Raw genomic sequence first — 24,862 nt, 5'->3', positions numbered from 1 at the left:
ATTATTATTATTATTATTATTATGTTTTTAATTGTATTGTTTTTAATGCTGTGAAGCCGCTCTGAGTCCCAGTCCTGGGAAAAGAGCGGGATACAAATAAATAATTAAATAAATAAATAAATATCCTTGATATGACACATCACAGCAAATTTAAGGTCCCACTGACAGATAACAGATTATTAATTCTTTAGTTTATACCTATATTTTTACCATCATGTATATTCCCAACTCAGCCATGAAATCCACTGGGTGATCCTGGGCAAGTCTGGTCTCTCAGCCTCAGTGGAAGGTAATGGCAAGCCTCCTTTGAACAACTCTTGCCAAGAAAATCCCAGGATAGGATTGCCATAAATCAGAAATGGCTTGAAGGCACACATAATCATCATCATCAACAACAACAACGCCATTTGGATTGCTCTACCTTAAGCAGCAGTATGTCCTAAGGCAGGGGTAGGCAACCCTTTTGAGCCGGGGGCCGGATTGCTGTCCCTCAGACAACTGGGGGGCCGAAGCCAAAAAATAAATAATTAAATAATTTTAAAAAATTAAATAAATAAATAAACTGGGACAAATGTAGGACAAAATTTTCAAATGGAGGGCACTTTTTAAATAAAAAATGGAGGACACGCGAAAAAATTTGCTGATTTTTTAAAAAAGGTTAAGATAAATGCATGTTTCTGAGGCTTCTATAGACAATTGCCCCACCATGCCCCTTGCACGAGATGCCAAAGGCCCCGGTGGCAATCGGCGGCAGGACCGGGCTGGGGCCGGTCCCAAGGCCTCGCCGGGCCGCATCCGGCCCGCGGGCCGCAGGTTGCCTACCCCTGTCCTAAGGCTTCATATACTGAGGACATATTGCTGCCAAACGTAGAACAATCCAAATGGCATCCCACATGGGATTAATGATGAATTTGTTGTTACGTGCCTTCAACTCCAGTTTACAGCGACCTTCTCATGGGAGTTTCTTGACAAGATTTATTTATGGGAGGTCTGCAACTGCCTTCCTCTGAGTCTCAGAGGATGTGACTTGTCCAAGGTCATCCAGGTGGTTTCCGTGACTTTGTGGGGATTTGAATCCTCTTCTTCAAGAGTCCTAGCCCAACATTCAGACCACTAGACCATGCTGGGTTTGATAATATTGGATACAGGAAGCTTACTTTGCATTACAGTTAGCAACTGGTACAAGTAACTCAGTCAAAACCAGAGCTGGAATACCTGTTGTCAAATTCCAGTTCCCATTAGCCCAAGCCAGCTGGGCCAATCGTAAAGCACTACAAGAGTGGCCATGTAGAGATTCACACACCTTTCCCCTTATTGTCCACACTAATTGGTCATGGCTCTCCATGATTTCTGTATGGCTGTGAGTTTCTCCAGCACACATGATAGGAGATGTGGGAACTGAACTTTAGGACTTCTTCATACAAGGCATTGCTACTGCCTAATAGGCAAAGGCACAGTTTTGTTAGCCTGTATCAGTATGCAAAAGGATCTTGTAAGGCAGAAGTTTATAGGATCAGCTCTCATAGACTGGGTCTAATCCATCAGAAACAGCTAAATGTTTATGCTACAAACAAATCTCTTTTTCTCAGTTAATCTCAAAGGTGCTAAAAGAGCCCTTTGCATCCTTCCTAATATGTTTCAGCATACACCCCCAAAAGAATTTAACTGGACTATTTTTCCCCTTTGTTTTGTTTGAGGATTAAAAAAACTGAGCCACATGCTTAAAATGAAGAGCAAGGTTTTCATTATAGTATTTAAAACTATTAAAGTCCCTCTTCCTAGAACTGTAAATAAACTCTGATAATCTTACATTACTTGTTTCTTTACTGAGATGTTTTCTTCTGTTTCATGCAGATAGTTGCTCATAGCAGATCAACACCTAGTTTCTGAGTCATGCATTTTCCAATTTACAAATAAATGTCCTAAATGCTATTGGCTCTATTTGCAAATGTGCTGCAGCCTGAGAAAATGTAGACTCTAAACAAGAGTCAACTAGACTTACTTTGTTTGTGAATAACATTGTTGGAAAACCAATAAAAGTATAAATAATTTAATCATGCTGTTTTTCTTACATTAGTTACATAATTTTAGCACTCTGGCTGCATGCTGTACTACACAAAAGTATGTGCTATGAAAACATGTATTTTAACATTTTGACAGCTTTGAAAATCCCTTTGAATTAATATTGACTGATGTTTGCGTTTTTAAAAACCCTGCTTAAAAACATATTTATAATATGACAAGAAAATGGTTAGATGGGATTTTTAAAATAGATGTTTTCCTTTTTCTTAACTAACTGAATTTTGACCCCTACTTTAATACTAAAACAATCACACATTTTAATAAAGTGTGCATTTTATTATAATAAAAAGTTATAGTTGCTCCATAGCACTGAAACAATTAATCTGTGATACTGGATATTTTATTCATAACCTGAACATCAAAATAATAATAATAATAATAATAATAATAATAATAATACAAGGCTCATCTCACAATATTTTATAACATACATTTACATTGTACAGGATGAAACCAAAGGATGTGGTGTGCATCTAGATTTGTATATTTATTAAATGTGTGTAATAAACCTTGTGATACCTGAGAGTGATAAAAGAGTGGTTATTTATGTAGGTGTGCCATTTTGATCGGTCGGAAGACATTTATCTAGTGCCTTACTGACAGGTTAATAAGCTTATGACAGGTTTGCCTTAGGGTCATAAGTCAGAAAGGACTTGAAGGCACACAACAACAACAACAACAACAACAAGTGTCTTATTAAATTGTGATCTACTGACATCCCATATACTCATGTATAATTCTAGAAATTTAGAATTGACCTAAAAACTTGTGTCAACTTATCCATGGGTCAATGTAAGTACTGTACTTTAACTCTTATTTTTTTAAAAAGGAACCATCTCCTGGTGAAAGGCAAGAGTGTAATCTGTCTTGGAAGCACTGACCCCACTCTACTCTCATCCATCCAGCCTTTAGTATGAACACAAACAGTTATGCTTGCTGGAATTTTGTTCTTTGGCATTGTTTTCCTTTGCTTCATTCTTTACATCCTTTGTTAGATGCCCCTAAGTTTTACCCTCGACTTATCCATGGGTCATATCAAAATCCATTATTTTGGCCCCAAAATACGCCCTCGACTTATACATGAGGTTGAATTATAGTCGAGTATATACGGTATTTTAAAGACAGATGAAGGATAAAGCCCAGGATTCTATAGGCCAGAGCTACAGCGCTAAACATGTTGCCAAACTGTATTATTTCTACAGTGTAGATATCTCCTTATTCCCAGTCTCCCCATTCTGTGTAGAGTCCAAGTTGGAGTAACTGAAAGCAATTTGATCAGCAAAGTCTTTTGCAGACTCATCACAAATTCATCCCATTGATTTAGTGTGCAAAGTGTTGGAGTAATAATAAAAGACAGGTCCTTGCTCCCAGGACTTACATACATGCACCTGTACTTTGCTTTTCTCATCAGCACAACCCATGAGCATTCTTTTGCTGCAAAAATCCCTGTGCTCTCCAGTGTAAGGCTGCCTATGCTCATTTTGTGAGCCTTGGGACCAAGATGGAAGGAAATAATCATGTCTTTGCTAAAAAGAAAATCAACTGTGTAACAGTGGGAAAGAGTTTCACTGTCTCCTTTCCCTTCTGTCTTGCTCCTTGACAATTCGGTGAAAGAATGTTTGGCCCAGGGCCCAAGATGAGGTTTGATCAGATTACATGCCAGACACTGATGGCAAAAAACACAACAAACAGGTTGGACAGATCAACTGAAACACAGGGGGAAATGACAAAATAGGAAGAGGCAATGATTTTGGTTGTGTATATGTTTGTCCGTGTGTTTGTATGTTTGGGGAAGAGTTCATCCTGTGTCAGAAAAAACCCTTCCCAGTCTTGATCCCAGTGTGCCCACTAGGAGGCAGTGCTCACTCAAATTAAAATACCTGTGGTGGCTGCTGAACTAATTAATGTGAAAAGTTGATTTAAATGATTAAAAAAGCTACTGCACAGGATGGAAGTAAATCCTGTTTATGTGTTACACCTATAATGAGTTCAAGGCAATGTACAGTTGGCCTTTTGTATCCACTGATTCTTTATCCATGGATTCAAGAATCCACAGCATGAAAATATTCAATATATAGATATAAATTCCAAAAAGCAAACCTTGATTTTGCCATTTTATATAAGGGACACCATTTTACTGTGCCACTTCATTTAGTGGGACTTGAGCATCCGCAGATTTTGGTATCCACGAGAGAGTCTTGAAACCAAACCACAGCGGATACCAAGGGCGCACTGTACATAGTTCTCCCTACTACTTTATCCTCACAACAAACCTTGTAAAGTAGGACAGGCTAAGAGAGAGTTACTGATCCAAAGTCACCTATGAGCTTCCTGGCTCAGTGAAGACTACAACTTCCAAGTCCCAACCCAGCACCTTAATCATTACAGCAGGTTGGTTCTCAGTTCCACTTGATACATTTTTATTTTTGTAGTTCCAGGTCTAAATCCAGTTCATGGTCCCAGCTAGAATAAATCTACTGAATCAATGGGATGAATCTGTGATGAGTCTACAAAAGACTTTGCTGATCAAATTGCTTTCAATTACTCCAACTTGGACTCTTCACAGAGTGGAAAGACTGGGACTAAGGAGATATCTACACTGTAGAAATAATACAATTTGGCAACACTTTCAGCGCTGTAGCTCTAGCCTATAGAATACTGGGATTTGTAGTTTCACAAGGTCTTTAGCTGTCTCGGCCAAATAGTGCTAGTGTCCCACAAAGCTACAACTCCCAGGGTTATGTAGGATGGTGCCATGGCAGATAAAGTGGTATCAAACAACATTATTTTTACAGTGTAGATGCACCCCTTAGGCATCTTTTTGTCCAGCTTTAATGGCCATTCCATCCTTTGTTCAGACAGCCTGCCAACCTTTATTAAGCCCAAGGATGATGTGCAAAAGTTACTCCAAGGGGTGATACCTGCTACTGCCTTACAAGACTGATCTCCATCATCTGAGGTAAAAGGTGTTGCAGATAGGGTTGCCATAAGTCAGGATCTCCAAACCGGGACAAATGTAGGACAACATTTTAAAATGTAGGACATTTTTTTTTCTCCAAAAAATGCAGGACACCCCCCCCTCCCCGCGCTCCTTCCCAGCCTCTGAGGGGGCCGAGAAGGAGCCCACAGGGCCAAACGCGGGCAGCCTCCTCCTCCTTCCCGGTCTCTAAGGGGGCCGAGGCCTCCTCAGAGGCCGGGAAGGAGGGAGGAGGCCGCGGGGAGGCGGGGAGGGTGGCGCAGCCGCATGCAGGAGGCACCACTTCCACCTTGCCTCCTCTGCCCCAGGCCTCGCTGCCCTCCTCTTCCTCCTCCTCCTCCACACGGCCATGTGCGGTGGAGGAGGAGGGCAGCGAGGCCCCATGGGCCGCGGCCAACCTGGCTGCAACCGGGGTTGTCCCGGTTTTTGGCGGCACCTGGGACGGAGGGGCCCAGTGCCGCCAAAAACGGGAAAATCCCAGTTGCAGCCGGGTTATGGCAACCCTAGTTGCAGAGAATGTGAGACCAGCTGGGTGGAGGTTGTAAATGTTTCCATAAGGTTCTGTTCCCATTTCCCTAAAGCAGGGGTTAGCAACCCCCTGGGTTTGCGAGCCTGCATTGGCCTTTTGTGGGACTTTGGAAAGCCACATCTCCCAGCCACAGATCCCATCCCTAACCTCTTTTTTTCCTTTAACTTTTTAAAAAAGTTGTTTGAGTCATTTCCTCCTAATGTACCAGGGACTGGTACCATATTTGTGCCATCTGGTTATAACTGTTTTTTCCTTTCCTGGAAATTGTCTGTGGCCTAGCAGTCAATGTCTTGTGGATTGGGACTGGTCCTGGGACCACCACTTTGAGTAGAACTGCTAGAGGAAGACAAACCTCTGAATAAATCTTAAATAAAATATCATGGCGGATTTGCATTAGAATTGTCATAAGAGAACCAACGTGGAAGGTGCATAACGTGCAGAAGATGGACCAAGCTTGTTTACTGCTGCTCCAGAGACTCTGATACAATGAAAGAATAAAAATTACACAAGAAAAAAAGATACCAGATTAAAAAAAGAGGAAGAACTTGACTATCAGAGATGTTCAGCAGTGGAACAGACTGCCTCAGAAGGTGTTGCGCTTTTCTTCTATTGAGGTCTTTAAACAGAGGTTGAGAGCCAGCTGTGGTGTAGTACTCTGAAGACTCTGGAGACCAGGGTTTGAATCCCCATTCAGGCATGGAAACCAGCTGAGTGACCTTGGGCATGCCACACTCTCTCAGCCTCAGAGAAAAGCAAAGGCAACGCCATCACCACCCCTGAACAAGCTTGCCAAGAAAACCTCCTGATAGCGTCACCATAATTCCAAAATGACTTGAAGGCACACAACAACAGAGGTTGAGTGGTCATCTGTTAAGGAGGGCTTTAGTTGTTTATTTCTGTATGGCAAGAGGTTGATCTAACAGCCCTTTCAGTCCTCCAGCTCTTTAAAACAGTGCTTTCAAATGGTGCAATGGAGATTATTAACCGACACTGTGTCCATGATGACTGTGATGATTTCCAACCCCTGAAGAATCCTACGCACCCAAAGAGAACAAAGAACACATCACAGATTGCAGGAAAGATCAACTTGGTAAAATGCCCCACCCATTCCAAATCTAATATGTATGCAACTGAGTTATACATTTCCCCCCCAAAATAATAAAGTCAAAATACAAAGTCAGCTTGGAAGCAGCTTGTCAGTAGGACAGTTGCGGCTTGGTTGCAACACCTTATTTGCAATACTTCGGTTGCAATATGCTTATTTCTATTGTCCAGTGACCTGCTGGCTTGTTCTTTAGATCAGAAGCTCTTTAGATCGGATGTATTTGAAGGTGTGTCACACTGAGGATGGAGCAAGCTTGTTTTCTGCTGCTCCAGAGACTAGACATGGAACAATGGATGCAAGCTAAAGGAAAAGAGATTCTAGCTCAACATCAGGAGGAACTTCCTGACGGCAAAAGCTGTTTGACAGAGGAACACACTCCTTCCTCAGAGAGTGGTGGAGTCTCCCTCCTTGGAGGTCTTTAAACAAAGGCTGGATGGCCATCTGTCAGGGATGCTTTGGCTAAGAGTTCCTGCATGGCAGAATGGGGTTGGACTGGATGGATGGCCCTTGTGGTCTCTTCCAAATCAATGATTCTATGATTCTCTTTTGAGTGTAAAACAAAATCTATGAAGGAGCGATATCTTCATTGGACTAACCAAAATGCACAAAATACAAGTTGCAAGCTTTCAAAGCTCCACTGGCTTCTTCACCAGGAAACAGATATTTCAGATCATGTTGTTGTTCTTAACTGCCCTCAGTTCGACCCCTGACTCATGGCAACCCTGTGAATGAGCCATCTCCAAACCTCCCTATCTTCCACTGCTAAGTCTTGCAGATTCATGATCTCCCTTCTACCTTTCCTGGCATAATTGTCTTTTCCAATGAGTCCGGCCTTCTCATGATGTGGCTGATGTACAGCAGCCTCAGTTTCATCATCCTGGCTTCCAGGGAGAGCCTAGACTTGGCCTGTTCAAGGGCCCACTCCTTTGTCTTTTTGGCTGTCCATGGGATCCTCAGCACTCTTCTCCAGCACCACAGCTCAAATGAATTGATTTACAGTACTTCTTGCCTGCTTTCTTGACTGTCCAGCTCCCATATATATCCCTTACATGTCTCAAAGGTGCTACAAGAGACCCCTTTGCATCCTGATTTTTCCAGACTAACATGGCTATATCTTTGAATCTGATGCTGGGGAATAAGCTCTAGTGCAGTGGTCCCTGCCCTTAAGACTTTGGACTCCAGCTACCAGAAGCCTCAGCCACATTGGCCAGTAGTCTGGGATTCTGGGAGCTGAAGTCCAAAATCCCTTCAAGAGCACAGTTTGGGGACCACTGCCCTGGTGTATCTTGGGAAGCTTGCATGAAGTGTTTTGTGCATTTTGGTTGCCCAACAAAGGCAGGGTGAATAGAGGCCCTCCTCCTTTGTCCTCCATTTCAACCTTCTGCCAAAGAGGGATTCCAAAACGTCCTCCATTTGGAGCATGACCCAGAAGCATGAATTTACATGTATATGAGCTTTTTTAAATAAAGCTTTTATTATGGTACTGTCCGCACTGCAGAAATAATCCAGTTTGAGACTGCTTTTAACTGCCCCCTGGCTCAATGCTAGGGAATCCTGGGAACTGTAGTTTTGTGAGACACTGAGCCTTCTCTGTCAGAGAGAACTCTGGTGCCACAACAACAGTTCCCAGAATTCCCCAGCATTGAGCCAGGGCAGTTAAAGAGGTCTCAAACTGGGTTATTTCTGCAGTGTGTTTGGGGCTGAAGATAATCCTGGGTAAAGGCAGCACTCTTTTGTGCATTGTGGGTTTCTAATATATTGCTATACCAGTGATGTCCAAACTCTGACCTTTTCCAAGTGTTTTGGACTTCAGCTCCCAGAATCCCATATCATTGGCCAAGGTGGCTGAGGCTTCTGGGAGTTGTAGTCCAAAAACACCTGGAGGAAGAGAGTTTGGACATCACTGTGCTATACGCTCGTTTTGCTGTGCCTTGCCTTGTGCTTGCCTGCCATTGGTCAAGGCGCCAAGCGGCTCGTCCAATCAGAAGCGCGGTCGTCATCCAGGCGCGCCTGCTTTGGAATGTTGGGACAAGGCACGTGACTGAGGGGGGGAATAGAACGTCCCCGGGAGCCTTTGGAACGTGGAGCTGCAAAGGGGAAGAGGAGGAGGAGGAGCACAGTGAGAGACTGGCTGCATTTCTAATTGGGACCCAGATGTACGTTTTTTAATTTTAATTTAATTTTATTTTTTAATAAAGCTAATATAAAATCATGTAAAACACTATAATATAATACTGTCAATTGGACTTATGGTCCCCCCATAAGTATTTGCATATGTATTTAGAAGTATTCCATAATTACTTTAGGAAGAGTAAGGGATGATGGGACAGGTGATCAGTCAAGCAGTGGCCTTTTTTTTTACATGGCGTTGTAAATACATGCTTCCCAGTCATGCTCAAAATGGAGGACATTTTTGGAGTTCCTCCTGGGCAGAAGAAGGTGGAAATGTAGGACATGTCATGTAAAAGGAGGGCCTCTTTTCACCCTGGTCCCTCTAGGCCAGTGGTGCCTATACTTTGGTTGTCTTCCAGATGTTCTGGACTTCAGCTGCCAGAATTCCTGACTCTTGGCCATGAATATTGGGGCTTCTGGGGGTTGAGATCCAAAGCATCTGGAGGATCAAAGCTTGGAAACGACTGCTCTAGGTAATGGTGGACTGCATCTCCCATTAGGTCTCAACAGTAGAGTTAATGGTGCAAACTGCTGGGAATTATAGTTCCATCAACCTCAAGAGGGCTACACATTGTTCATCCCTTGTGTAGACAAAACCAGTGCTATTCCTACAGATCTAATGTGAGTAACAGGACTGGAGGGGTCTCCATCGTACCCCAACCAGCAACCATTGCTGGTCAGTACACTGGTGCCAGCGTATTTCTATATATATATATATATATATTCCCTCCCGCACCTGAATTTATTTTGGGCTGGTTGGAGGTATGTTATTGGCCTTCTGTTTTTCTCAGATCTGACCATCATGCCCAGCTTTAAGGTGCGATTACTATTAATACAGTGGGCCCTTGGCATCCGTTGAGGCTTGGTTCCAGGACCCACCGTGGATATAAAAATCCATGAATGCTGAAGTCCCATTAAATACAATGGCATAGTAAAATGGTGCCCCTTATATAAAATGGCAAAATCAAGTTTTCCCTTTATGGAATTTATATTTGTTTCGAATATTTTAAAGCTGTGGATGGTTGAATCTGTGGATAAAGAATCCATGGACACAGAAGGCTGGCTATATTATTATTATTATTATTATTATTATTATTATTATTTTGAAGGAGAAGCAGTTGATCACGTGTGTCCAGGAGACTTGGGGTGACTTTGGCCAGTGGGCAACAGGAGCAACGTGACTTGAAGCAAATGTCAAGCCAGACACCACCAAGAGAGGAGGGAGATGGAGTGAAGCTGTGTGACAAAGAGGAGCTGAACAGAAAGGTCAGTAGAAAGGTGATGAATGAGAGTTGCAGGATAAATTGTCGCTAAGTGACACTGGACCCTTTCACATTGCACAGTTATAGCTCAATGATTCCTCTATAACTGCCATGGCTGCCTCCTCTGGAATCCTGGGATTGGTAGCTCCGGCAGAGGCACCAAAGGCTGAGGAGTCCAAAGGTCCCTTTCTAAACTGCTAATCCCAGGATTCAATAAAATGGAACTGTGAGCTGCCTTGGGTCTCTTCTGGGAGAAAGGTTTCATACAACTGTAATAAATAAAGAAGCCATGGCATTTAAAGTGAAATTATAATGCTACAATTGTGTAGTGTGAACTGGCTCACTGAATAAGAACAACATCTGTATCATTTTTGGTGCAAGAGCCTTCAGCAGTTACTGACCTCTCCTATCCTGAGAAAGATAAAGGACCAGCAGTGGGATTTTGGCACAATGATGATAATGGTTGGCTTGAGTGCAGTCCGGAACATATAGGGGATTATAAACTCCACTGATCACAGTTCATCTTATTTGTGAGTAAATATGTATAGAATTCAAAGGTATAGCCATGTTAGTCTGTAGAATCAGTACATAGAGAGGTCTTGTAGCACCTTTGAGACTAACTGAAAGAAACTGGCAGCATGAGCATCAGTCTACTTCCTCAGACTGCGCTACATGGCAAAATGTCAATGACCTCTTAATAGGGATTTTTTACCTCTTTAAGTTAAGAGTTTATCCCTTCAACACAAGAGGCTACAAAAGTAGATAAAGAATATTATAACTTGGATGTGGTGGTGGCGTGCCTTCAAGTCATTTCCAACTTATGGTGACCCTATCATGGGGTTTTCCTGGTACGATCTGTTCAGAGGAGGTTTGCCATGGCCATCCTCTGAGGCTGAGAGAGTGTGACTCACTCAAGGTCATCTAGTGGGTTTCATGGCAGAGTTGGGAATCAAACCCTAGTCTCCAGAGTTGTTGTCCAACACTCAAATCGCTATGCCACAGTGGCTGTCATAGTATAATTTTTTTAATTATTGTTGTTGTTATTTTGTATTTGCAAGAGGTGCCAGCAAAAATGCCGCCTCATTGCTTCTTCTCACTACAGCTATAAAGAAAGCTAAAATGTGCCATCAAAGTCAAACACCATTAAACTCAGATTCTGGGGGCTTGAGCCATAATAGAGAATGTGCTTCAGTGATAAAATTTATAACTAATGGGATTCATTTTAATTGTCATTTCAATCATAATTACTTGCTTCTTTTTACCTAAATACTTTTTCAAACCAATATTTAGTATAATTGCCATTTTTCAGTAAAAATGCTACCTTCCTGAATCATTTAACACAGTTCCCAGTCTGCCTGGAGAAGATGGCAATGTACATGGAAAGCCTAAACTGCATTTCACAAATAGACACTGATTTTTTGATTGCTAGAATGTAAAACAGAACAGCCTTACTTTGCCTTTTATAATCAATTGAATCGTGTTTCTTTGGGCTGAGTTTCATTCTGAGAAACACTTTTTCTAAACTTTTGTCTTTCAGATTAAAGAGCAAAAAGTTATAGTTGATGAACTTTCCAACCTGAAGAAGAATCGGGTAAATAACTTGCCTTTGATTATTACTAAGCATAAATTAAAGGAAACAGAAATGTAAGGAAGTAGTGCCCAGATTGGTTTATAACTGCAGCAATGTGCAAAGTAGATTGAGTTGTCTCAGATATGTCATCTATCGCTTTCTCTTGTGAAAGATCTCACCTATATATTAGGTTTACCAGTTGCTTGCTGAATCTTTTTGCTGTTGCTTTGGCGACTAATTTTTGGTCCACTGATCATGCCACTTTCCCACAAATTCAGTGCGGTCAAATGAATTTAAAGTCTGATGGCTGTTCCTGATGAACGCACCCATCTTGGTAGCGTGGCCTTTCAAGTGTGTGAGATTGCACTATTCAACCATAATCACATTTCCTCATAACATGTTCTTGTCAGTAGAGCTTTTTAGAAAATTGATACAAAAAGTGTTATGTCTCCCCCCCATACACACACACACATATTTACAGGGTTAAGAGGCACCCACACACCCACCCTGTAGATTTCAATTAAAATTGTGAATGCTATTTTTTTTTACCTGAAAGAACGCTTCTCTAGAAATCTCTAGGTCAGTGTCCCCAAACTTTTTCATAATCCCAGCACACCCCAATGTTAGTTGTTAGTTCCAAGTAAAGCAAACCCACTGAAGCAATAAGACTAGTTAAGTCAAGACTTATGTATGTTCCATACATTCAGTGGGTCTAATCGAGCTTGGACAAATCACTGAATGCTTGCAAAAGGGGAATAATTTATTCCAATTATATTCAACATAGGATGTGTGCGTACCACACCATTGTAGCACTTTGATACCAATTTAGCTGTCATAAGTCCATCCAGAGGCGTTTGCACACATGGACACACACACAGAGCAAAGTACCTGCCAGCCTCAATCCTTTGCAGAGACACCCATGGTACTCATTTTCATAGAATCGTAGAGTTGGAAGAGACCACAAGGGCCATCCAGTCCAAAGGATGCAAAAGGAATTTTGCAAAGGATGCAAAAGGAATTAACATTTCTTATTTGCATGGTTTCTTGCAGAGAATTGTGTGCTGTCCCACTAGGTGATATTGGGCAAGTAACACTCTCTCAGCCTCAGATGGCCATCTGTTGGGGATGCTTTGCTTGAGAGTTCTTGTATATAAAAGTATATATACTGTTAAGGTACAGATTAGATTCGCAAACTATCACTTCTATTCTTTTCACTAACTATTCCTCTATACTTTCTTTTTAAAGAATAGAAAATCCAAAGAAAAGAGGGATAATTGCTCAATGTAATACCAAACAAATCCAAGCGAACAAAGATGGGACTAAGGGGGGAGGGGTTATTTACAGTGGTCAAAAAAGAAGTTCTCAGTGAAGATTGCATTACACAAGTAGATAATGATATTAAGCTGAAAAGCATGTTATTTTCTTTTTGGTATTATTTTTTGTACTAGTCACTAAATAAGAAAAGTCTATATTTATTATGTACCTGAACATAAGATGTAATCACTGAATAAAAAAATAAATAAATAAAAAGTAAATAATGTAAACACAGGGATTGAAGAGATATTCTAATTGATAAATAAGTAGTTTTCCATATTTCAGACAAAATTAAGTTTAGGTGCACTCAATTTTCTTTTTTTAATCAGAATTTAAAATAATATTTTTAAAATAAAAAAATTGCTGAAATAAGAACATTTTTGCTTTTATATTTTCTTTCTTTCTGGAAGTGTTATGTATAAGATTACTTGTTTACTTTTTTTAGAAGGTTTACAAACTACAGCGCAACAGCAACATACTCTTTCTAGTGGACAGGACCCAAACACTATCAGAATCCAAAAGTATGTATCTAAGATCATTCTGTCTTTGTTTGTTTGTTTGTTTGTGCGTATGTATCTAGTGTATTAGTTCCTAACTTGACAGCTGGTGCTCTCGTTAAACAAACTAAAGTTACCATGTTCTGAAAGTATATTCTGTAGTTGTGAATATTACTATTAGATGATGTTGTTGTTGTTATCATCATCATCATTATTATTGAACTTCCTATTGCCCTCCAAATGCTTTGACAGTTGAAACAATGTATTTGAAAAAGCCAAAAACAAAGGGTACTATAAATAAGCTTTATCTATATTTGTTCTTCTCCTCATGCACTCAAAAATCGTCTCTTCAAAGTTGGGGGTTCTTTTGGAACGAGTTCTTGAGAGACAAGGTCCTGTTGGTGGGAGGAAAATATTCCATCATGTAACTTGAAGTTATTTTCTGCAATAGGGGTTTGCACTCAATAATTGTCCACCCAGTAGAGTCCTGCAAAAAAAAATCAAGTGGATATATCTCTAATGAAAGTTTATTTTATTTATTCATTTGTCATTTCATTTATGTGCTGCTGTTCCCCTGTAGTAGGACCCAAGGCAGCTCACAAAGTTACACAGGGGAGATTTTTGATACAAGTCCCATTGTTCATATTTTCTTTTTGTTAAAACCTTCTTCATGCTGTGCAAAAAGCTACTATGGATAGGAAAGTCTGCATCTCACAACTCTGTTTACATACACAGTTCTGGCTGTGGTTAAAATATGTATGATCAGATTTGACTATCCCCTTCTGTAGGTATCCATCTTCCCTCACCCCACATTTATGAGATGAAAACTATATACATACACTCCTTTCTTGCTTCTGGCCACCCACTTTAATTGGAGAAGTTGTTCTCTAGTTGGTATTACAGATTTCTAGATTGTAATAAGAGTACATATATATTGTCAAATTTGCAGCAACTGGACTACTAGAAGGTGCAGGTACAGGCTGCTTAAAATTCTGTTACACACTTTATTTTTATGTGTTACACTAATGTGACTAAAGATGGATTTCATTTGTTGCAGACGTTTTAGATGAGTTGAAGAAAGCACATCAGGAAATGGAAAATTCTGAAAAAGCCAAAATCAAGAAATAGCTAAATCAGACACCAGTTCAAAATGTGTGGGATTTGCTGCCTGGTCAGCTTGTCTGATCATCCTCCTAACATTTCTCTCTTTAAAGAGAATATTTTATGTAACCTAAGAAGAAGAGGGCCCAGTAGTAGCCAAGAACTGGTGAAGACTGTGCTCCACCTTCCCTATCATTGCTTATTTTCTGGCCATGTACTTCACTTAAGGGGGCAGAAGACTCCACAGCCGCTGGAAGATCCTACTGGTGATAATGTATTTCTTTGGAATGGAGAGGTATTTGGTGGAATCCATGTAGAAGCTGAAGAGAATGACACTGAAGTTATTTTTCACCAACTCTGTTCCTGCAGTAATGAATCAGACATTCTGTCAGTGCTGTCTTCCATTCAAGGCCCATGGTCTTTCATTTTTTATCAAGCATCCAAGCATTGTTTGTGGTTTGGCAGAGATTTTTTTGGTCGTCGCAGTCTCCTGTGGCAATTTAATAAGGAGTTGGACAACATTCTTGCTCTCACCTCTGTAAGCGTTATGTCTGATCATCAGTGGTGGGAAGTACCAGCGTTGGGAATCTTCAAAATGGACCTCCAGGACTGTGCTGCATCTAAAGCTGTGACACTGACATTGCATCAGTGGAAATATCCTTCCAGAGAGAATATAACTGAAGAAGGTGACTTTCAAATCATTTCCAAACATTTACCAACTTACGTGTCTCTGGTAATAAATAAATCCCACTCATTGACAGCTCCTGTCATTCCTCTGAATAAGGAGATCTGTAACATGCCAGAGGAGTCCCAGTTCCTCAGTTTTATAAAAAATGTAGATGATGTGCAAGTTCTTCATATGTTTCTTGCTGAACACCACAAGAAGGAATTAGTTCACCAATTTATTGATGTATTGAGTCAAGCTGTAAGGAAACGAGTCTTATGTCTGGTTAGAGAGACTGATCAGTTAAGAGATGCATCAGGGATAGCTGAAATTGCAATACTTTTTTCTGGTGGCGTTGACTCCATTCTTATAGCAACGCTTGCTGATAGACACGTGCCTGTGGAAGAACCCATTGATCTTCTTAACGTGGCTTTCATGGTTCCAGAACAAAGTAATCAAAACAGTTCCACAAGGAAGCATTGCAGAGAGAAGAAACAGTTGCCACCTAGTCCAGAATGCTTACATGCCAACTGCATTGTGACTAGCAACTGTGTGTCATCTTTTAATGTTCCTGACAGAATTACAGGCAGAGCAGGACTGAAAGAACTGCAAAGTATTAATCCTTCAAGATTGTGGAATTTTGTGGAAATCAATGTTACACTTGCGGACTTAAAAGCAATGAGACAAGAACATATACGTCACTTGGTTTATCCATTAGACACTGTTTTGGATGATAGCATTGGTTGCGCTGTGTGGTTTGCTTCCAGAGGAGAAGGACTAATTACCAACAAGGGAGATGTAAAGCCATATAAAAGTCCTGCAAAGGTGCAAAGTTTTCTGCTTATTTGTTTGTAATTATTTAATTAATTAATTTAGTTATATCTCTCAAGTGCAGGAGAGATTTTAGTTTTATTATTTATAAGCATTTATGCCTCAAAATTCAGGTGGAGAGGTTTTCAAAACAGCTTACACCTGTGTGTGTGGTGTTTTGAAAATAATGCCCATTCTCAATTTAAAACCACATCACACAACAGGAAAAGAAGATGGTAGGAAGAAAACAAGAACACTCAGACACAGGAACATAACTTTGTGGGATTCATCTAATGATCAAGTATAACACAAATAAAATACTGTAATACAGTTTAATGGTATTAATCTTATTATCATGGCCACCTATAATTTTAAAAAGTGGTTTAGGGAGGTAGCTGATATATCAGCTGGCCCTGCTTTGTGTTTCTCTTATCCTGTGAACATTTATTGAGTTACTTTCAGGGCTCATCCTGGGCTTACAAGCTTAGACTCACATGTGGGAAACTCCTTTTGGGCTATACAAGGCAGGATAAAAATACACAGATAAATAATCCCAAATATAAATCATATAAATAAGGAACTATAAACATTCAGGCCTCAATGACTATTAATCTAACAGACTTCAAAGAAGTTGCTACAGAAAAAGCATAGTTCCTCTGTTCAGGTCTCACCTGCTACTTTAAATTACAGCTTTAATGGCATTGCATTGGGCTTATTGAAAGGGATGTTTCAGAGTACCTACATTATTACCAAGTTTTTTCTGACATCCTGGAAATAAGTGCCTTTAACAAATATCTTTCATTCTGGCTTTCATTTTGTAATTTTTTGTTGCTTAATTTGGATAAAATCTTTATCCAGATCACAGTCTTAATAGGCTTGTGGTGTCTGTTTTTACTTTTTTAAAAAATGCAATTCTGTTCCTGTTTAAATAGAAGATAACAATTTGTTAATTGGAAAACAGTTGAGCCATATACAGCAGTTATTTGCAAATACTGTATCTTCATATATTTTAATTTGAATATAGCTGTAGTTTTTTAAGGTTAATGTAAAAGTAAGGAAAATACTGTAAAGCGAAGGTTTTTGATTTAGTCCCTGTTAGCCATGCCATATGTATTTAGAAAGCAATGAATAAATGGTTAAATAAATAGATGCAGAGTATGGAGAGGTTACTTTTTTGGTTAGCAGTTCCCAAAATGTCATAGTCCACAAGGATATTGGGAATTGTAATTAAAAAAAATAGTTTTTCTAAGTTTTGTGTAGATGCTAAGGTGGCCTTTTCTGTGGAGTTCCCTTTCCCAAAGGCACTTGCATAGGTTTTATTGTCCATTCTTGGTGTCCTATTTCTGCCATTCATTCTTCTGCTAGATGGAGGAGGCATATTTTTAAGGTGGGGTTCTGGATGGACACTTTTATTAAGTTTACAGGGTTTAACTGAATGCATTACATATATTTTTGGATTTTCTCTTCTAACTTTCAGGTCTCATTTGGGTTAGGGAAGTGATATATACATTTAATACCTGAAACTAACCTGTGTTCCATTGCAGATTGTACTTACAGGGATTGGAGCAGATGAGCAGCTTGCTGGCTATTCCAGACACCGTGCTTGTTTCGAAAAACATGGTCTGGAACGGTTGAATGAAGAGCTGGGAATGGAACTGGGACGTATTTCTTCTAGAAATCTTGGGCGAGATGATAGAGTTATTGGGGATCATGGCAAAGAAGCTAGGTAAGGCGGCATGCAAGTGAAAGAGCTTTTTCTTTCTGGGAAATGTTTCCAGTCCAGATTTTTGTTTGTTTTATTTGGGACATTTGAACACATGCACACAAAATGGACATCTATCTTCTTGGGGATATGTAGCAGCTTTTCAGGCTATTTGTTGAAAAAACACAGGTGGAAAAATACCTTAAACTAAGAATTTTTTCCATCTGTTACACTAGTATGTTGACTTGGTTAAGGAGACCACAGTTAAGGGAGTGTTTCTGTGTACTTTGCACAGACTTGTAACATGGTTTTCCATTTAAACCAGGGGTAAGTTACTTCAAGGGGGTTCAGGACTAGTCTTCCATGTATCCCGGGCCCCTCCATGGGCCAGTCCAGTACCTTCCAGTGAAACCAGAAGTAACCAACATTTTGGTGGCCAAAGCAAGATGTTTGCATGTTTATTGGGGGGGGGGGGAATTACTGTGCTTTGTTTTAGAAGAGAATAAAACATGCCCAGAAGCATCTGGAAGTATGATTCTCCTAGTGTTTTGAAAGTCGGGGAGTTCCAAGAGCCCACAGGTCACGTAGTTTTCACCCCTGATATAAAGGTATCTTCTCACATCTCTGGTATGGAAGCCACAAATACAGAAGTTCTGGCAGACTGACAGGATGTGTGTAACAGCACAGCACTATGGAACAGTGAATGCTCATTAAACACACACACACTTGCATTTGCATGCTAAGAGTGAGACTACCATATTATTTCTGTGATAGGTTCTCCTTTCTAAGTGCAGTTATGATATGCTGTGGTATCATACTTCTGTGCTTTCCCTGCTAGCCACTGAAGTGGAGCAAAGACAGGGAAGAATTGTGTTAAGTGACATGTCATGGAGAAAGTTATCCTACACTAGAGGCAGGAATGAGCAGCCCACCATCTGCTATTGAACTTCAGCTCCCATAATCCTTGGTGGGATTTGCAAACTAAGTACATGATAGTTCTACCCAAGAGGTGATCTCAAGAATGGAATGTATAGAAATTGAAATGGTTGTAAATCCGTGAAGATTGTAAAGGTACTAAGGGCAGGTTACAGAACCTAAGGGAGGGAAAGAAACCAGAATTATAACTATCAGAATCAGAATTAAGGATTTTCTGAAGCATTTTGCACATTTGTTATTTAAATCTGTCCTCACATTTTAACTTTCTTTTTTACCTCAGATTTCCTTTTCTTGATGAAGAAGTTGTATCCTTTCTTAACTCCCTCCCTGTTTGGGAGAAAGCAAACTTGGCTGTACGTCGGGGCATTGGAGAGAAACTGCTTTTGCGCTTGGCAGCTGCTGAGCTTGGCTTGACTACCTCTTCAGTTCTGCCAAAAAGGGCCATGCAGTTTGGCTCCAGGATTGCTAAAATGGAGAACAGAAATGAAAAGGCATCTGACAAATGCAAAAGACTCCAGCCACTTTCAGCAGAGTAGCTCTGTATAGAGTTGAAGGTGACCTTTTAAAAAAACAATTACACAGTTGACAAAATTAAAGACCCTTCTGTTATGGCAGTGATTCTATGCACTTATTTGGGAGTAAGCCCCTTTTGAATGATTAGACTGTATGTCCTGTTGAAAACAGTCCAAGGAAAGTAAACATCTAAGTTCTATTGGTTTTAATGGAACTCAATCATTACTACACAGGCTCGATTGTCCCAATAGTGTGTCAAAAGATGTTTCTGTGTCATGTATGTGCAACAAAATAAAGCTGGTTGTTGGTTTAATATTTCAGAAGTTGTGCATTCTTTGGTGGTACATGCTAGCCTTGGGTTTTACAGGAATTGACATCGGCACAGATGCTACCATTTTTGTAGATCTCACAGGGGAAATCTATGTGTAGTTGAGATGTATTATCAGCTGCTCCTTTAAGGAATGGGCATATGTTGTTATTCATGAAAATGGCTCTGTCCACCTTGGGTTGCAAGATGACAGCTAAGGCTGATACTTTTTGGCAATGCTGGCTTGGAATACATAAGGATAGCAACCTCTTTGATTGACTCAGGGTCTAAATCAGTGAGTCTAAATGTGGGTTCCTGGATGTTATTTGACTTCAACACCCAGAAACTCTGACAGTTTGCTATGCTGACTGAAGCTTCTGGGAGCTGAGGACCAACAAGAGTGGGATACTCACATTAGTGTACCTCTGGTCTAGCCAGTGGGCTGAAAGTAATCTCAGTGTAACCATGTAGATTTCATGCAAATGAATGTCATTTATTCATATGGTTAAATAAACTTCTATTTGGGCTGTAAATTTACTAAATTCTTGTTGGAGAATTAAAGATCTCAGGCCTCTATAGGCCTTTATAGGTATGTTGGCCAAACTGATGAAAGCTTTGGAACCTTAGTGTAGAGTAGTTAGTGTCTGTGCCAACTAGCTGATGATTTCATGGCTGTAAATCAAACATTAAAATGGCTCCTGTGTCAGTATTTTTTTTTTAATCTAAGTGGGTTGACATCCAGCATAAGCAAAACATGCTTTGTTTTTTTCTGGGGTTATCTTCGTGCTGAATATGGATGGAAGAAGAATACATAATCATATTCATACATCTTTTTTGTTGTTTGTTGTTAACTGCCTTTGAGTGGATCTCGAGCCATGTCAACCCTGTGGATGAGACATCTCCAAGACTCCCTGTCCTCCACTGCTCTGCTTTGTTCTTGTACATTCATACCTGTGACCTCCTTAATAGTATCTATCTAGTATGTGGCCTGTCTTCCTTTCTACTTCCTCCACCTTTCCTAGCATTTTATTGTGTTTTCCAGTGAGACGTGCCTTCTCATGATATGTCCAAAGACAGCCTAAGTTTTTGTCATCTTGGTTTCCAGAGAGGTTTCTGGCTTGAATCTGCTCTAGGATCCATTTATTTGTCTTTTTTGGCTGTCCACGGTATTCCCAGCACTCTTCTCTAGTCTTAAATGAATTCATTTTCTTCCTATCTTGTTTATTAACTCTCCAGCACTCATATCCATACATGGTACAATCGGCCCTTCTTATACACTGATTTTTTATACACAGATTCAAGCATCCACGGTTTGAAAATGTTCAAAAAAATATACATTTCAAAAATTTTTTTTATAAGGGATACCATTTTATTTAATGGGACCTTGAGCATACACGGATTTTGTTATCCACAGGGGATCTTGGAACCAAACCCCAGCGTATAACAGGGATCCACTGTAATAGGGAATGTAATGGCTTGTATGGTTCTAACTTTTGTGCTCAATTGTATATCTTCGTGTTTTGGGATCTTCCATTATATTATTTGCAGGAGTATTTGGTCTGAAAATTGTGAATGCTGAACAGCTGATCCTGTGGAATCCAGATCAGCCATCTCTGGTTTGAAGTCAATCCCTAGTTTCTGACCTAGTAATAATATATCAGTAGTGTTTGTTTTTAGCCAGTGTGGTGTAGTGGTTTGAGTGTGGACTATAACTCCAGGAAACAAGAGTGTGAATCCTTGGCCTGTTACAGACTGCCAAAATAAAGCTGCTTCGGGTCTCTTTGGAGGCATGCTATTTAAATGATGCATGGGTCCTAAGAGTCCGAAAGTCGCACCAAAGCCACACTCCATTCCTAAGCACTGGAGTGCAGCTTTTGGTGCAGCTTCCAGATTCTTAGGATGCATGCATCATTTAAATAGCATACCTCCAAAGAGACCCGAAGCAGCTTTATTTTGGCAGTCTGTAACAGGCCCTTGTTTGGCTATAGTAACCCACTGAATAACCTTGGCCAAATCCCAAATTCTCATTGCTTCAGAGGAACACAATGGCAAACCCCTTCTGAACAAATCCTGCCAAGAAAACCCTATGATAACCCCATAAAGTCAAAACAATTTGAAAGCACTACCACCACAACAAAAGTGATTTTTAAATTGTTTACATGTTATTCTGTGTACTGGTTCTGAAATGGTTCTTAGCAGGTGTGTGGAGAACATGGATTATTAAAGGTATTACTATAATCTGCATTTTGGATTTTGTTTTATGGCCAACATAGCTGTCCCTGCTTTTTTGTGGTGGAGGGATATTGAACATCCAAGGAACAGGGGAACTCGAATCTAGAGAGAGTAGACTCATTTTACACTTTGATTTGATTTTACAGCACAAAGCAAAGTGATCTAATTTGGCTTCTTTGGGATGGTCACTCAACTCTGCCCATATAGGGGGCCATGTCTTCATAAAAAAACAGGGACAGATCCAGTTCTTGAAGAAACTTTATAGCTGCAAAATGTAGAAAGGAAATTTTATTGCTTTTATTTGCTTTTGTGACTTCACAGCCTGAGGTGTGACTTCACATCGGTCTGCACTGACTACCTCTTCAACATCTCAGACAAACCAGACACAGGCCTGTGGCTAACAATGTCACTTCTCTTGTGTGATTTCTTTTGGCTGTTGTTGTCTCATGCAGAAGCCTATTTACTTGGAAAGCTAGTGTGAAGATTTTTGTGCCTTCTGGTCAGCATAACAAAGGTATCCCCAGCAGGTATTTTGGATTTGAGATTATCAGCTCTCCTACACTGTACAGGGATTGATGTCTTTCTCCAATCAAAAACTGGGAGTTCAACCTGGGAGCCATCTTGATCTTTCTCATTCCATCCTCACAGTTGGTCAACCTTATTCCATGGTTCCCATAACAACAACACCCAAGTCAGACTCTTCTCACACCGATTACTACCTAACAGCTGAGAAAAACCAAGTGAGTATGGCACAAGACTTGAGATGAAAGAGGAACCACATGGTTGCCATCTATGTGGCATGCATGGGCTGCTTGTTGGAAAGTGGTGCCTGGATGTGGGCGAGTCTTTCCGGTGGTCCCTTTGAGGTTTCACTTCCAAGATTTCTCTTCCAGTCTGTCTAGTATTGTTCCATATCGGTCCAAAAAACAAAACAAAACCCATACCATTTATTCTTTATACCAGAATGTTCTTATTCATGGAATAATAGAGACTATGTTTAATAAAATTGAGTTAAAACTGGAATTTTATTTATTGGGGATGATTGGACAGGATGAAACCTTAAAACCAAAAACCTTGTGAAGAATTTATTTGCACCAGGCTTTCAGTTTGCCACAAATGTTGGCTCTCTCTTTGGTGAGCATCTTTCAAAATGTTTTAAACCAGTGCTTGTGGTATTTGCCATTCTTCCTCCCAATTCACAACTGGATGCTTCAGACAAGATTTTAATTATGCAGTCACCCTGCCTCATTCACAGAATATCATGGTGAGCGATAGAAAAATTGTCATCCTTCCTCTTTCATAACGGTTTTTCGTATCACAAACTAGCTGCACAGTGTTTTCTGACTGGCAATGCTAGAAGTTGTGCATTTGGAACCACCTGCTATTTGTAAAAACCTGTTCTAAGTACTGTTATTACATATTTTAATCTGATACAGTGAAATCCTAGACATGGCTACTCAGTAAGCCCCTTTAAATGCAATGGGACTGACTCCCACTGAAGTGAGTATAGAATTCAGCCTTAATCCCCAGTATATGGCTGAAGGATCCATGCAGAATACAGTGGGGTGATTCTCATATATGAGCGATTGGTTCATTAACAAAACTATTCAAAACCTGCTGACTTGTCCAAATATAAGCTTGCATTGTAGAGTGAAACATCTGCCTAACCATTCTCTAATGAATCAACATTCTCCATCAGTGTAATCTCAGTTCCTCAAGTGATCATACTCTCTCTGTTCTCAAAACTTGTGCTTGATTTCCATTCATTGTAATGGGTAAAGTTGCTGTTTATGTCACAGAATCATAGAATTATAGAGTTGGAAGAGACCACAAGGGCCTTCCAGTCCAACCCTTGCCATGCAGGAATTCCCAATCAAAGCATCCCTGACAGATGGCCATCCAGCCTCTGTTTGAAGACCTCCAGGGAAGGAGACTGCCTTTGACCTGTAGTAAAAACCAGGCAGGGACATTTTTAGACCCCAAAACCCGTGCAAGTCCCTGGTAAAAGTGGGATATAGCAACCCTGTCCAAGGAGGGAGATTCCACCACACTCCGAGGGAGTTTGTTCCACTGTTGAACAGCCCTCACTGTCAGGAGGTTCCTCCTAATGTTGAGGTGGAATCTCTTTTCCTGGAGCTTGCATCCATTGCTCTGGGTCCTGTTCTCTGGAGCAGCAGAAAACAAGCTACCTCCCTCCTCAATATGACATCCCTTCAAGTATGTAAACAGGGCTATCATATCACCTCTTAACCTTCTCTTCTCCAGGCTAGACTTCTGCAGCTCCTTAAGTCGTTCCTCATAGGACATGGTTTCCAGACCTTTCATTTTAGTCATCCTCCTTTGGACACACTCCAGTTTCTCAACGTCCTTTTTTAATTGTGGTGCCCAGAACTGGACACAATATTCCAGGTGGGGCCTGACCAAAGCAGAATACAGTGGCACTATTACTTCTCTTGATCTAGACACTATACTTCTATTGATGCAGCCTAAAATCGCATTGGCCTTTTTAGCTTCCACATTGCACTGTTGACTCATGTTCAACTTGTGTTCTACTTGGACTCTTAGATCCCTTTCACACGTAGTTTCATTCAGCCAGGTGTCCCCCATCCTATATCTATGCATTTCGTTTTTCCGCCCTAAGTACAGTACCTTACATTTCTCCGTATTGAAATTCATTTTGCTAGCTTTTGCCCAGCTTTCTAGTCTATTCATCTTTCTCTTACAAATCAAATGAACCTATTCTGATTCTATTCATCCTCGATAAGAGAAATGTTTGTACAGCAAATTTGTCTTGCACTTTAGCTATTGTAGTTTATTATCAAGTTGTGGGTTATGTCCTATTAGTTTTAAGAATACTTGACATTTTCCCCCAAATCAAATTTTATCTGCAATATGAAAGAACCTGATTCAAATCTCAGCCCAGAATAAAGCTTACCATATACCATTGCATAAGACACTCTCCACTGTCCAGGCTGTTGTGCAGTTAAAATGTGATAAAAAATACTAGCAGTTCATCCAGAATTTTGGGTCATCACTTGGAAATAACAGAAACAAGCAATGTTAGTCTTATGTGTGGTGTGTTAACAATA

At 40.3% G+C, this 24,862-nt stretch overlaps 2 protein-coding genes across 3 annotated transcripts in view; both read left to right on the top strand.

Annotated features, from left to right (window-relative positions):
- Window positions 1–14,654, top strand: part of ASDURF (ASNSD1 upstream open reading frame) — a 55,362-nt gene extending 40,708 nt beyond the window's left edge. Inside the window, exons 1-5 of one of the 2 annotated variants that reach the window (XM_089519607.1) lie at window positions 8,734–8,849; window positions 9,975–10,131; window positions 11,665–11,718; window positions 13,457–13,532; window positions 14,566–14,654. In XM_089519607.1, the coding sequence (XP_089375733.1) occupies window positions 10,057–10,131; window positions 11,665–11,718; window positions 13,457–13,532; window positions 14,566–14,636 (276 nt within the window). In that variant the 5' untranslated portion in view covers window positions 8,734–8,849; window positions 9,975–10,056 and the 3' untranslated portion in view covers window positions 14,637–14,654. Of the gene's footprint in view, window positions 1–8,733; window positions 8,850–9,974; window positions 10,132–11,664; window positions 11,719–13,456; window positions 13,533–14,565 lie in introns of those variants that run through there. The other variant, XM_089519608.1, reaches the window with a different exon arrangement.
- A 4-nt stretch (window positions 14,655–14,658) lies between these two features.
- Window positions 14,659–19,557, top strand: ASNSD1 (asparagine synthetase domain containing 1). Its single transcript, XM_089519606.1, has 3 exons — window positions 14,659–16,098; window positions 17,628–17,809; window positions 19,002–19,557. Exons 1-3 carry the CDS (start codon window positions 14,659–14,661, stop codon window positions 19,255–19,257), a joined length of 1,878 nt encoding a protein of 625 aa, XP_089375732.1. The 3' UTR covers window positions 19,258–19,557.
- Window positions 19,558–24,862: the final 5,305 nt, after the last annotated feature.

Source organism: Sceloporus occidentalis, unplaced genomic scaffold, assembly GCF_023333645.1.
Source record: "Sceloporus occidentalis isolate IW3139 unplaced genomic scaffold, rSceOcc1.0.p SCAF_4, whole genome shotgun sequence".
Taxonomy (NCBI): Eukaryota; Metazoa; Chordata; class Lepidosauria; order Squamata; family Phrynosomatidae; genus Sceloporus; species Sceloporus occidentalis.
Note: the sequence above shows the minus strand (reverse complement) of the source record. Positions and strands in the feature narration are given on the sequence as shown.

What these genes read in the sequence shown, in the direction of transcription:
- ASNSD1 (XM_089519606.1), top strand. Translation starts at nt 14,659, where the DNA reads ATGTGTGGGATTTGCTGCCTGGTCAGCTTGTCTGATCATCCTCCTAAC. An exon ending in CATATAAAAGTCCTGCAAAG is followed by an intron (nt 16,099 to 17,627) that starts GTGCAAAGTTTT and finishes GTTCCATTGCAG; the next exon opens with ATTGTACTTACAGGGATTGG. An exon ending in GATCATGGCAAAGAAGCTAG is followed by an intron (nt 17,810 to 19,001) that starts GTAAGGCGGCAT and finishes TTTTTACCTCAG; the next exon opens with ATTTCCTTTTCTTGATGAAG.